Source organism: Pseudorca crassidens, chromosome X (genome assembly GCF_039906515.1).
Source record: "Pseudorca crassidens isolate mPseCra1 chromosome X, mPseCra1.hap1, whole genome shotgun sequence".
Taxonomy (NCBI): Eukaryota; Metazoa; Chordata; class Mammalia; order Artiodactyla; family Delphinidae; genus Pseudorca; species Pseudorca crassidens.
Window position 1 is genome coordinate 72850141 of NC_090317.1, and position 16646 is coordinate 72866786.

At 38.5% G+C, this 16646-nt stretch overlaps 1 protein-coding gene across 1 annotated transcript in view; it reads left to right on the forward strand.

Moving 5' to 3' along the window:
- The window catches only part of TEX11 (testis expressed 11), a 348555-nt gene that overhangs the window by 292076 nt on the left and 39833 nt on the right, over positions 1-16646 (forward strand). Inside the window, exons 25-27 of the mRNA XM_067724324.1 lie at positions 13364-13513; positions 14761-14869; positions 16043-16163. Of these exons, the coding sequence (XP_067580425.1) occupies positions 13364-13513; positions 14761-14869; positions 16043-16163 (380 nt within the window). The remainder of the gene's footprint in view (positions 1-13363; positions 13514-14760; positions 14870-16042; positions 16164-16646) is intronic.

The window sequence follows — 16646 nt, forward strand, 5'->3', positions numbered from 1 at the left end:
TTGCTACTCTAGCTTTCTTTTGATTTCCATTTGCATGGAATATCTTTTTCCATTCCCTCACTTTCTGTCTGTATGTGTCCCTAGGTCTGAAGTGGGTCTCTTGTAGACGGCATATATACGGGTCTTGTTTTTGTATCCATTCAGCCAGTCTATGTCTTTTGGTTGGAGCATTTAATCCATTTACATGTAAGGTAATTATCGATATGTATGTTCCTATTACCATTTTCTTAATTGTTTTGGGTTTGTTATTGTAGGTCTTTTCCTTCTCTTGTGTTTCCTGCCTAGAGAAATTCCTTTAGCATTTGTTGTAAAGCTGGTTTGGTGGTGCTGAATTCTCTTAGCTTTTGCTTGTCTGTAAAGGTTCTAATTTCTCCGTCAAATCTGAATGAGATCCTTGCTGGGTAGAGTAATCTTGGTTATAGGTTTTTGCCCTTCATCACTTTAAATATATCCTGCCACTCCCGTCTGTCTTGCAGAGTTTCTGCTGAAAGATCAGCTGTTAACCTTATGGGGATTCCCTTATGTGTTATGTGTTGTTTTTCCCTTGCTGCTTTTAATATTCTTTTTATTTAATATTTGATAGTTTGATTAATATGTGTCTTGGTGTGTTTCTCCTTGGAATTATCCTGTATGGGACTCTCTCTGCTTTCTGGACTTGATTAACTATTTCCTTTCCCATATTAGGGAAGTTTTCAACTCTAATCTCTTGAAATATTTTCTCAGTCCCTTTCTTTTTCTCTTCTGGGACCCCTGTAATTCGAATGTTGGTGCATTTAATGTTGTCCCAGAGGTCTCTGAGACTGTCCTCAATTTTTTTAATTCTTTTCTCTTAATTCTGCTCTGCAGTAGTTTTTTCCACTATTTTATCTTCCAGGTCAGTTTTCCGTTCTTTTGCTTCAGTTATTCTGCTATTGATCCCTTCTAGAGCAGTTTTAATTTCATTTATTGTTTTGTTCGTCACTGTTTGTTTGTTCTTTAGTTCTTCTAGGTCCATGTTAAAGGTTTCTTATATTTTCTCCATTCTATTTCCATGATTTTGGATCATCTTTACTATCATTATTCTGAATTCTTTTTCAGTTAGACTGCCTATTTCCTCTTCTTTTTTCAGGTCTGGTGAGTTTTTGCATTGCTCCTTCATCTGCTGTGTGGTTCTTTGTCTTCTCATTTTGCTTAACTTAACGGTGATTGGGGTCTCCTTTTCACAGGCTACAGGTTTGTAGTTCCTGTTGTTTTTGGTGTCTGTCCCCAGTGCCTAAGGTTGGTTCAGTGCATTGTGTAGGCTTCCTGGTGGAGGGGACTAGTTCCTGCGTTCTGGTGGATGACACTGGATCTTGTCTTTCTGATGGGCAGGTCCATGTCTGCTGGTGTGTTTTGGGGTGTCTGTGGCCTTATTATTGTTTTAGGCATCCTCTCTGCTAATGGACGGGGTTGTGTTCGTGTCTTGCTAGTTGTTTGGCATAGGGCTTGCTGGTCGTTGAGTGGAGCTGGGTCTTGGCGCTGAGATAGAGATCTCTGGGATATTTTTGCCATTTGATGTTACATGGAGCTGGGAGGTCTCTTGTGGAGCAGTGTACTGAACTTGGCTCTCCCACCTCAGAGGCACAGCCCTGATGCCTGGCTGGAGCACCAAGAGCCTGTCATCCACACAGCTCAGAATAAAAGGGAGAAAAGGGGAAGAAAGAAAGAAGAAGGTAAAATTAAAAAAGGAAAATAAAATAAAGTTATTAAAATAAAAATAAAGAATAATTATTAAAACAATTATTTTAAAAAATTAATAAATTTTTTATAAAAAAAAGAGAGGAAGAGGAGAGCAACCAAACCAAAAAGCAAATCCACCAGTGATAAGAGTGCTAAAAACTATAATAAAAGGGATTCCCTGGTGGCGCAGTGGTTGAGCGTTCTCCTGCCAATGCAGGGGACACGGGTTTGTGTCCCGGTCCAGGAAGATCCCACATGCCACGGAGCGGCTAGGCCTGTGAGCCGTGGCTGCTGAGCCTGTGTCTCCAGAGCTTGTGCTCCACAATGGGAGAGGCCACAACAATGAGAGGCCTGCGTACCACAGAAATATAATAATAATAACATAAAAAAGTTAAAAAACCTATAATAAAAATAAAATACAGACAGAACCCTAGAACAGATGGTAAAAGCAAAGCTATACTGACAAAAACACACACAGAAGCATACATATACGCACTCACAAAAAGAGAAAAAGGGAATAATATATGTATATCATTGCTCCCAAAGTCCACCTCCTCAATTTGGGATGATTCATTGTCTATTCAGGTATTCCACAGATGCAGGGTACATCAGGTTGATTGCGGAGATTTAATCCGCTGCTCCTGAGGCTGCTGGGAGAAATTTCCCTTTGTCTTCTTTGTTCACACAACTCCTGGGGTTCATCTTTGGACTTGGACCCGCCTCTTCGTGTAGGCCTCCTGAGGGCGTCTGTTCTTTTTTCAGACAGGACAGGGTTAAAGCAGCAGCTTATTCTGGGGCTCTGGCTCACTCAGGCTTGGGGGAGGGAGGGGTACGGAGTTCGAGGCAAGCCTGCCGCGGCAGAGGCCTGTGTGATGTTGAACCAGCCTGAGGCACCGTGTGTTCTCCTGGGCACTTTGTCCCTGGATCACGGGACCCTGGCAGTGGCGGGCTGCACAGGCTCCTGGGAGGGGAGGTGTGGATAGTGACCTGTGCTTGCACACAGGCTTCTTGGTGGCGGCAACAGCAGCCTCAGCATCTCATGCCCGTATCTGGGGTCCGCGCTGATAGCCGCAGCTCGCCCCCGTCCCTAGAGCTCCTTTAAGCGGCACTCTTAATCCCCTCTCCTTGCGCACCAGGAAACAAAGAGACAAGAAAAAGTCTGTTGCCTCTACGGCAGCTCCAGACTTTTTCCCGGACTCCCTCCCGGCTAGCCGTGGCGCACTAGCCCCCTTCAGGCTGTGTTCCCGCAACCAACTGCAGTCTTTTCCCTGGGATCCGACCAAAGCCGGAGCCTCAGCTCCCAGCCCCCACTGGTCCTGGCGGGTGAGCAGACAAGCCTCTCGGGCTGGTGAGTGCTGGTCAGCACTGATCCTCTGTGCGGGAATCCCTCCACTTTGCCCTCCGCACCCCTGTTGCTGTGCTCTCTTCCGTGCCTCCAAAGTTCGCCGCCCCCACACCGTGTCCACTCCCCTGTCTCTACCCGCAAAGGGCTTCCTAGTGTGTGGAACCTTTTCCTCCGTCACAGCTCCCTCCTACTCGTGCAGGTCCCATCCGTATCCTTTTGTCTCTGTTTTTTTCTTTTTTGTTTTGCCCTACCCAAGTACGTGGGGGGTTTCTTGCCTTTTGTAGGTCTGAGGTCTTCTGCCAGCATTCAGTAGGTGTTCTGTAGGAGTTGTTCCACATGTAGATGTATTTCTGATGTATTTGTGGGGAGTAAGGTGATCTCCACGTCTTACTCTTCCACCATCTTTAAGCTCCCCTCTCCGTGACTCTGTTTAATTGTTTGAGGACCTGCCAGACCATTTTCCTAAGTGGCTGCACCATTTTATATTGTCACCAGTTGTGTAAGGCTTCTGATTTCACCACCAGCTTGCCAACACTTGTATTATCTGACTTTTTGATTCTAGCCATCCTTCTGAGTGTAGAGTGATATCCCATTGTGGTTTTGATTTCCTGATGACTGATTTTCTTTTTTAAAAAATTAATTTATTTATTAGTTATTTTTGGCCGTGTTGCGTCTTCGTTGCTGCACGTGGGCTTTCTGTACTTGTGGCACACGAGGGCTACTGTTCGTTGCAGTGTGCGGGCTTCTCATTGTGGTGGCTTCTCTTGTTGCAGAGCATGGGCTCTAGACACTCGGGCTTCAGTAGTTGTGGCTCGGGAGCTCTAGAGCACAGGCTCAGTAGTTGTGGTGCACGGGCTGAGTTGCTCTGTGGCATGTGGGATCTTCCCGGAGCAGGGCTCAAACCCCTGTTCCCTGCATTGGCAGGTGCATTCTTAACCACTGCACCAGCAAGGAAGTCCCAATGACTGATTTTCTTGACAACTAATGGTATTGAGCATTTTTTCATATGCCTATTGGCGATTTGTACGTATTTTTTGGAGGAATGTCTGTTTAGATCGTTTGCCCAATTGTTAATTGTTTTTTAAATTATTAAGTCATAAGAGTCCTTTATATATTCTAGATGCAGGTCCGTGATCAGATACATGACTTGCAAATATTTTCTCCCATTCTGTGGGTTTTTTCCTTTTCTCAGTAGCATCCTTTGAAGCACTTTTTTTTTTTTTTAACTTTTATGAGGTACAATTTATCTATTTTTCTTTTCTTGTTCCTGCTTCTGGTGTCATATCTAATAACTGCCAATCCAAAGTCATAAAGGTTTACTCCTATGTTTTCTTCTAAACAGTTTTATAGTTTTAGTTCTTACATGTAGGTCTTTGATCCATTTTGAGTTAACTTTTGTATGTGGTATGAAGTAGGGTCCAGTTTCATTATTTTCCATGTGGCTATACAGATCCATTTTTTTGAAAAAGCTATTCTTGGGAATTCCGTGGTGGTTCATTGGTTGGAACTCTGTGCTTTTACTTCTGAGGTTGCGGGTTTAATCCCTGGTTAGGGAACTAAGATCCTGAAAGCCATGCGGCACAGCCAAAAAGGAAAGAAAATAAGTTATTGTTTCCCCATTGGATGGTCTTTGTCTCCTTATAGAAAATTGTTGACCATAGACACATGGAAATGTTAGTCTCCAAATGTGTTCTTTTTCTTCTTTTTGTGTGTGTGTGTGTGTGTGTGTGTGCGCGCGCTCTTCTTTTTCAAGATTGTTTTGGCTATTCTGGATCCCTTGAATTTCCACATGAATTTTAGGATCAGCCTGTTAGTTTCTGAAAAAAGAAAAAAGCCAGCTGGGATTCTGGTAGGGATTCTGTTGAATATATAGATCATTTTGAGGGGTATTGCTATTTTAACAATGTCAAGCCTTCTAATCCATGAACATGGAATATTTTTCCATTTATTTACATCTTCCTTAATTTCTTTCAATGATGTTTTAAAGTTTTCAGTGTACAAGTCCTGCACTTCTTTAATTTAATCCTAAATAGTTTATTTTTGATGGTATTATAAATGGAATTGTTTTCTTAATCTTATTCTCATTTTGCTCATGGCTATTGTATAGAAATAGAATTGATTTTTGTACATTAATATTATTAAACTTCTTTATTAGTTCTAATGGTATTTTACTGGAATGCCTAGGAATTTTATTTACAAGATCACATTGTGTATTAATAGTTTCACTACTTCTTTTCCAGTCTCGATGTTTATTATTTCTTTTTCTTGCCTAATTTCTTTAGGTAGGACTTACAGTACAGTGTTGAATAGCAATGGTAGGGGTGGGCATATGTGTCTCTTTCTTCATCTTAGAGGGAAAGAATCCGGTCTTTCACCATTAAGTATGTTTTTAGCTGTGATTTTTTCATAGATGCCCTTTATCTGGTTGAGGAAGTTCCCTTCCACTCCTAGTTTGTTAATTGTTTTTATCATGACAGTGTTTTATCAGGTTTATTGGATTCTGTAAAATGCTTTCCACCTCTATTGAGATCATCATGTAGTCTCTGTTTTGTTGATATGGTATATTATATTAATTGGTTTTCACTTGTTAAAGCAACCTTACATTCCTGGGAGAAATCCCACTTGATCACACTGTATAATTCTTTTATATGTTTCTGGATGCAGAATACTAGTATTTTGTTGGGTATTTTTGTGTCTATATTCATAAGAGACCTTTGTCTAATTTTCTTTACTTGTGATATCTTTGTCTGGTTTTGGTATCATAGTAATCCTGGCCTTATAAGTTGTGAAATGTTCCATCCCTTTCAATTTTTGAAAGAATTAGTAAATACTTAGTATTAATTATTCTTTAAATGTTTGCTCCAGTCCTGTGGTGAAGCTGTATAAGCCTGGACTTTTCTTTTTCTGTAGTTTTTTTTAAAAAAATATTTATTTATTTATTTATTTTGGCTGTGCCGGGTCTTAGTTGTGGCATGTGGGATCTTTTACTTGTGGCATGCAGAATCTTTAGTTGTGGCATGCAGGCTCATAGTTGTGGCATGCGAACTCTTAGTTGCAGCATGTATGTGGGATCTAGTTCCCCAACCAGGGATCAAACCCAGGCCCCCTGCATTGGGAGTGTGGAGTCTTACCCACTGGACCACTAGGGAAGTCCCTGTAGTTTTTAAAATTACTAATTCAATGTCTTCCTTCATTATACATCTATACAGATGTCTGTTTCTTCTTGAGTCAGTTTCAGTAGTTTGTCTTTCTAGGAAATTGTTCATTTTATCCAGATTGTCCAATTTATTGGCATACATTTTCTTTTTTTTCTTTTTTTTTTGCTGTACGCGGGCCTCTCACTGTTGTGGCCTCTCCCGTTGCGGAGCACAGGCTCCGGACACGCAGGCCCAGCGGCCATGGCTCATGGGCCCAGCTGCTCCGCAGCATGTGGGATCCTCCCAGACCGGGGCACGAACCCGCGTCCCCTGCACCGGCAGGCGGACTCTCAACCACCGCGCCACCAGGGAAGACCCTTGGCATACATTTTTCATTGCATTCCTTTGTAATCCTTTTTATTTCTCTAAGGTTGGTAATGATGTCTCTTTTTTTGTTTCTGATTCTAGCAATGAGGCTTCTCTCCTTTTTTCTTAGTCAATCTAGCTAAAGTTTTGTCAATTTTGTTTGTCTTTTTAAAGAATCAGCTTCTGGTTTCATTAATTTTCTCTATTGTTTTCCTATTCTCTCATTCATTTCCACTCCAATTTTTATTATTCTCTACCTTCTACTTCTTTGGGTTTAGTTTGCTCTTAACTAATGTGGAGGGTTATATTATTGATTTGAAATCAATTTTTCCTTCTTTTAAGTTTCATTTTATTTTTTTCCAGGTTTATTGAGGTATAATTAACATACAGCACTATATAAGTTTAAGGTGTACAGCATATTTTCTGTAAAGATATAATTAATTATATGTGTATATGTTTACCAATCTAATTATATGTTTATGAATATAATTTTCCATCTAAGCACTTTAGCTGCATCCCATTAGTTTTATTATATTGTGTCTTCATTTTCAAAATATTTTCTAATTTCTCTGTTGATTTGTTTTTTCACCCATTGGTTGTTTAAAAGTGTCTTGTTTACTTTCTGTATATTTGTGAGTTTCCCAAATTCTTTTTTCTTATTCTAATTTCATTCCACTGTGGTCACAGAACATACATTGTATCATTTTATATTTTGAAATTTATGGAGGTTTGTTTTATGACCTAGCATATCATTAATTCTAGAGAATATTCTATATGCATTTGAGAAGAATGTCTATTCTGCTGCTGTTGAGTGTTCTCTAAAGGTCTGGTAGTTCTAGTTGGCTTACAGTGTTTTTCAAGACATGTTTCCTTCTTGATCTTCTAATTGTTCTAAGTATAATTCAGTTTAATAAAGTTCAAGAACACCCAACTATATCAATAATTGCATTAAATATAAATCATCTAAATCAGAGGTCAGGACATGTTTCTTAAAGACCCAATAGTAAATATTTTCAGCTAACAGGCCATAGGGTCTCAGGCACAACTACTCCACTCTGCCATTATAGGCCGGAAAATAGACATAGATAATATTTAAACAAATGAACATGACTGGATTCCCAGAAAACTTTATTGCCAAACAAGCGGCCAGCCCATAGATTGTAGTTTGCTCACCCCTGGTCTAAACACACCAATTAAAAGATCAAGAAAAGAAATAAAGAATGTCAGATTGGCTAAAAAATCAACACCCAAAACTACATGCTGTCTATAAGAAACCCACTTATATATGAATACATAGGTAGGTTAAAAATAAAAGGAATTGAAAAAGGTACACTATGCAAACACTAATCCAAAGAAAGCTGGAATGGCTATATTATCAGAGAAGACACTTTAAAGCAAGGAATATTACTAAGGATAAAGAGGGATATGATGAAAAAGTGGTCAATTAAACGTGACAACATAACTCTCCTAAATTTGTAATGTACCAAACAACAGAGCTTCAAAATACATGAAACAAAAACTGATAGAACTGAAAGGAGGAATAGACAAATCCACCCTATGGTTGGAGAGAGACTCCAATACAGGAGTCAATAGAATAAGTCAGCAGATACTCAACAAGGATATAGAAGACATAACTAACACTATCAACCAACTTGATCTAATTGACATTTATAAAATGCTCTACCCAACACCACCAGAATACACATTTATTTTCAAATGCACGTGGATCATTCAACATAGGCCATATTCTGAACCATAAAACAAACCTGAAAAGAGTTAAAAGTATTGAAATCATGCAAAGTATTTTCTCTTACCATAATGGAGTTAAATGATAAATTTATAAAGTATATGTAAAATATATTTTACAGTTCTATTTTTCCAAATATATATTTGGAAATTAAACAACATACTTCTAGTTGATATAGAGGGAACATATATCAACATATTAAAGGCCATTTATGACGAACTCAGAGCTACCATCATACTCAATGGTGAAATACTGAAAGTCTTTAAGATCAGGAAGACAACAAGGATGCCCTCTCTTGCTACTTATATTTAACATAGCAATGGAAGTTCTAGCCACTGCAATCAGACAAGACAAAGAAATAAAGTGCATCCAAATTGGAAGGGAAGAAATAAAACTCTATTTCCAGATGACATGATACTATATATAAGAAACCCTAAAGTCTCCACCAAAAAAGTATTGGAACTAATAAATGAATTCAGTAAAGTTGCAAGATACAAGATTAATATATAGAAATCTGTTGCTTTTCTATACACTAATAATGGACTATCAGAAAGATAAAGCAAGAAAACAATCGTGAATAAAATCACATCAAAAAGAATAAAATACCTAGGAATAAACTTAACCAAGGAGGTGAAAGACCTATACTCTGAAAACTGTAAAACATTGATGAAGGAATTTGAAAATGATACAAAGAAATGGAAAGATATCCCATGTTCTTGGATTGGGAGAATTAATATTGTTTAAAATGTCCATACTACCCAAAGTGATCTACAGATTTAAGGCAATCCTTATCAAAATAACCCATGACATTTTTCACAGAACTTGAACAAATAATCCTAAAATTTTTATGGAACCACAAGAAACCCCGAACTGCCAAAGAAATCTTGAGAAAAAAGAACAAAGCTGGGGTATCATGCTCCCTGACTTCAGACTGTACTACAAAGCTACTGATACTCAACAAGTGTATAGAAGACATAAATGACACTATCAACCAACTTGATCTAATGGATATTTATAGAATGCTCTACCCAACAACACCAGAATACACATTTATTGTAATCAAAACAACACATTTATTTGTAATGAAAACAACATGGTACTGGCAAAAAAATAGACACATAGATCAATGGAACAGAATAGAGAACCCAGAAATAAACCCATGCACCTGCGGTCAATTGATCCATGACAAAGGAGGCAAGAATATACAATGGAGAAAAGACAGTCTCTTCAATAAGTGGTGCTGGGAAAACTGTACAGCCACATGTAAAAGAATGAGATTAGAACATTTCCTCACACCATACACAAAAATAAACTAAAAATGGATTAAAGACCTAAATGTAAGACCTGAAACCATAAAACTTCTAGAAGAGAACATAGGCAGAACACTCTTTGACATAAGTCATAGCAATATTTTTTGGATCTGTCTCCTACAGCAAAAGAAATAAAAGCAAAATAAACAAATGGGACCTAATTAAACATAAAAACTTTTGCACAGCAAAGGAAACCATTGACAAAACGAAGAGACAGACTATGGAATGGGAGAAAATATTTGCAAATGATATGATCAATAAGGGGTTAATATCCAAAATATATAAAGAGCTCATACAACTCAGCATCAAGAAAAAAACCAACAAACCAATTAAAAATGGGCAGAAGGGCTTCCCTGGTGGCGCAGTGGTTGGGAGTCCGCCTGCCGATGCAGGGGATGCGGGTTTGTGCCCCAGTCCGGGAGGATCCCGCATGCCGCAGAGCGGCTGGGCCCGTGAGTCATGGCTGCTGAGCCTGCGCATCCAGGGCCTGTGCTCTGCGATGGGAGAGGCCTCAGCAGTGGGAGGCCCATGTACCGGAAAAAAAAAAAAAGGGCAGAAGTCTTAAATAGACATTTTTCCCAAGAAGACATACAGATGGCTAACAGGCACATGAAAAGATGCTCAGCATCACTAATCATTAGAGAAATGCAAATCAAAACCACAATGAGATATCATCTCACACCTGTTAGAATGTCTACAAATAACAAATGTTGGTGGGGATGTGGAGAAAAGGGAACCCTTGTACAATGTTGGTGGGAATGTAAATTGGTGCAGCCACTGTGGAAAACAGTATAAGGTTCCTCAAAAACCTAAAAATAGAACTACCATGTGATCATGCAATTCCCTCCTGGGTATATATCTACAAAAAAAGAAGACAATAATTCAAAAAGATATATGTACCCCAATGTTCATAGCAGGATTATTTACAATAGCAAAGATACGGAAGCAACCTAAGTGTCTATCAACAGATGAATGGGTAAAGAAGATGTGGTGTAATATATAAAATGGAATATTACTCAGCCATAAAAAAGAATGAAATTCTGCCATTTGCAACAACTTGGATGGACTTAGAGAATATTACCCTTAGTGAAATAAGTAAGACCGAGAAAGACAAATACTCTATGTTATCCCTTATATGTGGAATCTAAAAAATGAAACAAACCAATGTACATAACAAAGCAGAAACAGATTCACAGATACAGAGGACAAACTAGTGGTTGCCACTGGGGAGAGTGAAGTGGGGAGGGGGCAGGACAGGAGTATGGGATTAAGAGATGCAAACTACTATGTATAAAATAGATAAGCAGGGCTTCCCTGGTGGCGCAGTGGTTGAGAGTCTGCCTGCCAGTGCAGGGGACACAGGTTCGTGCCCCGGTCCGGGAGGATCCCACATGCCGCGGAGTGGCTGTGCCTGTGAGCCGTGGCCGCTGGGCCTGCGCGTCCGGAGCCTGTGCTCTGCAACGGGAGAGGCCACAACAGTGAGAGGCCCGCATACCGCAACAACAACAACAAAAAAAAAATAGATAAGCAACAAGGATATATTGTACAGCACAGTGAAATATAGCCATTGTTTTGTAATAACTTTAAACTGAGTGTAAGCTATAAAAATATTGTATCACTATGTTGTATACCCAAAACTAATATAATATTGTAAATCAACTATACTTCAATTTAAAAAACATACTTTTTAAATAATCAAATGGGTTGCAGAGAAATTCGCAGGGAAATTAGAAATAGTCTGAATGGAAGTAAATGAAAACACAGCATATAAAAATTTGGAGGGGGCTTCCCTGGTGGCGCAGTGGTTGAGAGTCCGCCTGCCGATGCAGGGGACTCAGGTTCATGCCCCAGTCCGGGAAGATCCCACATGCCGCGGAGCGGCTGGGCCCGTGAGCCATGGCCGCTGAGCCTGCGCGTCCGGAGCCTGTGCTTCACAACAGGAGAGGCCACAACAGTGAGAGGCCCGTGTACCGCAAAAAAACAAAACAAAAAAAATTTGGAGGATACAGCTAAAGGAGTGTTTAGACAAAACTTTGTAGAAATAAATGCCTCTATTAGAAAAAGAAAGATCTTAAATAAGCCTCCACCTTAGGGAAAAAATTAGCAAATTGAACCAAATCAAGCAGAATGAAAGGAGTAATATAAGAGCAGAAGTCAATAAGATTTAAAACAGAAAATAATAGATAAAATTGATGAAACCAAAAGCTGTATTGTTGTTTTTGTTTGAAAAGATCAGTGCAGTTGAGAAAACTCTAGCCAGGCAGATCAAGACACAAATTAACAATATCAAGAATGATAGTGTAGACATCACTACAGATGCTGCAGACATTAAAAAAAAGATAACAAGGGAATATTCTGAAGAAATTTATGCCCATTAACTTGAAGGGTTAGATGAGATTGACAAATTCCTTGAAAGTCAAACTACCAAAGCTCCCACAAAAAGAAATAGATAACCTGAATTGTCCTATACCCATTGAATTCATAGTTTAAAATCTAGTAAAACATGAAAAGGATAATAGATTATAACCAAGTAAGTTTTATCCTGGGTTCAGCATTGTAAACTCAATCATTTAATTCACCATATCAACAGATTAAGTGACAAGACTCAACATCCATTTATTATAGAAACTCTCAGCTAAACAGGAATAGTAGGGAAGTTCCTCCAGCTGATAAAGACCATCCACAAAAATGAAACCTACAGCTAATGTCATTTTAAATGATGAAAGACTGAATGCTTTCCCTCTAAGGACATAAGTCAAGGATGTCTACTCTCACCACTCCTGGTCATCATCATCCTGGTGGTCCTAGCCAATGCAATAAGGCAAGCGAAAGAGTGGGAAAAGACATACATAGAGTGAAAAAGATCAAATAAAACTATCTGTATTTGCAGAGGACACATGATTCTCTATATAGAAAGTCCAAAGAATCTACAAAAAAGTTATGTGAACTAATAAATGAGTTAAGCAAGTCACAGTATACAGGTCAATATTCAAAAGTTGATTATAGTTATACATGCTATCACTGAAGTTCAATAACCAAAAATACACATCAGTAGTGATAGAAGTCAAAATAGTTGTTAACTCTGCAAAGGTGGTATTGACTGGAAAGGAGCACGAGTGTTGGAAGTGTTCTATATCATGATCTGGGTAGTGGTTTGAACATATATAAAAATTCATCACCCTGTTTGTTTAAGATTAATGCACTTCCCTCAGTTTATTGTATGTATGCTATACCTCCAAACTTTTGAAAACGTTCAGTCTAACAAGGGTGATTGGAAACCATCTCACATAGTATGGTAGATGCTACCTGATACAAGATTCTGCCCATGGCGATAACCAAGAAATATTGTTCACTGACTAAATGAAGCAGTTTGGAAACTTCCCCTTGCTTTGTTTAAAATAAAACCACAGTTGGTTTATATTGCACTGTATTTTCTGGTTAACTCAGTCATTAAAGTAAGGCAGGTAAACGTATTTGAATTAGATAGCAACAAGACTTTTCCAGGCTATTTAGGAATATCATCGTAATAATTTCAGGAAATGTAGACAACTCTAGTGAATGCATTTCAGGGTGTGAAAGTATTGGTGAGTTTATATATTTTAAAATGTAAAAGATCTGTCTACAGGAGCTGGGATAACCTTCAAATTATAAGTAAAATTAATTTTCCTCAATAGGAAAATCTCCCCAGAAGAGAGATTAGAATAGAAGAGAATGATAAAATGTAATCACAGAGAATGTTGCATTTTTGCCTCTTTCTTAGGGGACTTCTCAAGTGATCCATGTGAGACATTGCTTCTGCTGTATGAGTTTGAAGTTAAAGCCAAAATGAATGACCCATTACTGGACAGCTTCCTGGAATCAGTGTGGGAACTGCCTCATTTAGAAAGTAAAACATTGGAAACAATCGCATGTAAGAGCTGTATTTATGTTTTTTGAAGGCTGGTACCCATTTAAGTCGTACTACTTTTTTCTTTCTTCTCTCTCTTCTCTCTTTCCTCCAGGTGGGAAGCAATGTATCCTCACAGCACTTTGTTTCTCCTTCTCTAATGGCATTCTCAAACTATTTTGTATTATAATCGTTTGTGCATTTATCTTTTTCTTTAGGCTCCTTAGGGTCATGAGTAATAATTACTTGTATTTGTTGTACTTATAAACCCTAGCAAAGTGCATTGCTCATATTTATTTTATGTGTAGAATCGAATATAACTACACAATAGAGGTAGCTCAAACTTCAGAAAGTTAGTTTTGCTCAGCTAGTTAGAAATAGGCAATCAGCTGCTTCACTAATCAAAAGTAATACACTCTTAGCCGTTTATGAAAGTGTACAGAGAAATATTGGTGATATTTTTAACACAATTGCCAACCTCAAATTTGTCATTGGGCTATAAGTAGTATTGGGGGGCTCAGAGCCTCTATGAGGATATACTGCAAGAAATGGCCTCATTATGTTCCCTTTATATCTTTCACCCTCCTCAGGGGCCTATGTGTGGCTAATAAAGGTATTAGGTAGCCCCAAGTGCACAAGAGTCACATTTACCTTTCCTTGTCTTGCCAAGACAGAATTTCTAGACCTGTGGAGCTGGTGGCGTATACTTTATAGACATGTGATGGTGACCACTGTTCCTTGTATAATGGAACTCCAATTCTAGAGGCCTGGTAAATGCGTCTAGAAGTTTTAGGGGTTTTACCTCTGATACTTACTCTTATGTCAAGTGTTTCCTGTTTTTAATGTTAGGCAGAAACAGTATATTTAGTATAAATCTGTTTTTGATTAGTACCCTTTTACTTATCTGCTTTCTGTTTCCTTCTTAGTGTGCCCCTCCTTCACTTTGGTTCCTAAGATTATTGCTTCACCTGTATGACTATGCGCAGGCTTACAGAAACAGTAGGTTCTCTGTTGATGTTTGCTGAAGAAAAAATATAACCTGGTGATCCTACCATGTTACTCTGCCCAGAAAGTAGAAGCTATCTCTGAAAGCCACCATGGATTCATCATTTTATAAAATTCATTTTTGGGTTTTTGTCTTTGTTTATTTATTTGTTTTTGTTCATCTGTCTCAGGTCAGTTTCATTAGAGAAAGTTAGTTGTAACGTGGGATGAAAACTGTGATGGATGAGATTATGGTATTCACAATCTTTTTGCTTCCCTTCCTGTAGCATTAGCAATGGAAATGCCTGCACACTATCCTTCTATTGCTCTAAAGGCCTTGAAAAAGGCTTTATTTCTCCACAAAAAGAAAGAATCAGTTGATGTTTTGAGATACAGGTTAGTAAATATAATTCAACACTGAATCCTAGTTTTATTTTTTTGTTGTTGTTTTTTTTTTCTTTGCGGTACAAGGGCCTCTCACTGTTGTGGCCTCTCCCACTGCGGAGCGCAGGCTCAGCGACCATGGCTCACGGGCCTAGCCGCTCCGCAGCATGTGGGATCTTCCCGGACCGGGGCACGAACCCGTGTCCCCTGCATCAGCAGGCGGACTCTCAACCACTGCGCCACCAGGGAAGCCCGAATCCTAGTTTTTGATAGCCAAAAGTGCTATAGTCAATGTCCCATAAGTCATCAATCATACCCAACTGACTCAAAAGATGATTGGGCCACTCCTGTAACTCCTGGACTAAAAAGCCCTCAGAATAGCTCCATATTTAGAGTTGTGTGATAGACCAAGGCAAGGTAAAGGAGTCTGGTTTTCCCAAAGGAGAAAAGAGGGAGAAAGTTGCTTCTTTGTGTGAGCCTGTATATATAATAAAATTACTAATTAAGTACCTTTCTTTCGTTCATTACTGAATATGCCAAATATACAGAAAAGTAGAGAGATTAATATAACAAACACGAGTGTATCCACCACTCAAATTTAACAGATGTTAACATTTTGCTACATTTGCCTCATATATTTTTTTCTAAGCACCTTTCTTTAAGGACCAATAAGTGCTGTACGTAATATAAAATAGTATTTATTGAAGATTTTATGTTCTCTACGCCTAGACATGGGGGAAAAATAGATATTGTGTGATTTTTCTCTGGAAAACTTCATTACAGTTTTCCTTTTCTGAGACATGAGAGAGTTCTCCTGGAATTACTCCCAATTTAAATCCCAATTCCCTTCTGCATTTGAGGATGTAACGAGATGCTTTAAAGTATCTGTAGATTAAACCAGCTCATAAAATATAGTAAACAGACACAACTCCTTAGTTCAGGAAACTAAAAAATATATATATATAGTGAAAGACAACCGTAGGCATAATAAAAGGAAGGATTGGTCAGCCCCCTTTATATCTTCAAAAATCTGTCTTCTGAGCTTGGAGGCCAGATAAAATTGAAGGAAGAACAGACGTGTTTTGAAGCTCTTAGTCTGGGATGAGATCCAGATTTTACTTATCTTAGCCATGAAGTCAATGATTTCTTTCCTTATGGGATGCGTTTTCTCTTTTTGATTTTCAGCAAATGTATGCACAGCTTGATTAACCTCTTCGTGCCAGATGGGGTGCCGAATGAAGAACTCTGTCCCCTGGAAGAAATTTGGGGCTGCTGTGAAGATGCTCTGAGCCTTATTAGCCACACTGTAAGTCAAACAATGATATTAAACTTTAAGCTAATTTTAAAGAACTAAATGATCTTATGTATTAGAAATTACATAGAATAATGCTTTTCGATATGAGTTTTAATGTAAATAAATTTGTATTAAAATGTGGTTACACACTATAAAATTTCCCTGGGTTTGTGAAATGTAAATAGTTAAAAGTAGAAAATTTCTAATACAGGTATACTATGGATTAGGTCGAAGTAGCAGTACCATCTGGCATTTTGAATTACTTTGTATTTTCAAAACCTGGTAGAATTATTCCCCTGTGATGAGACTAACCCTTTGAAAAAGTTTATTATTATTCTACCACTTCTGAGACAGGTGATAGTAGAGTAGAAGGAACAATGAAGACCTGTGTTTTAGTCCCTCCTCTGCTGCTTTTTTTTCTTTTCAGTGCAGGTTTATTCAGTAATTTTTAGATCAGCTTTATTAAGATGTAATTTATATACTGTAATATTCACC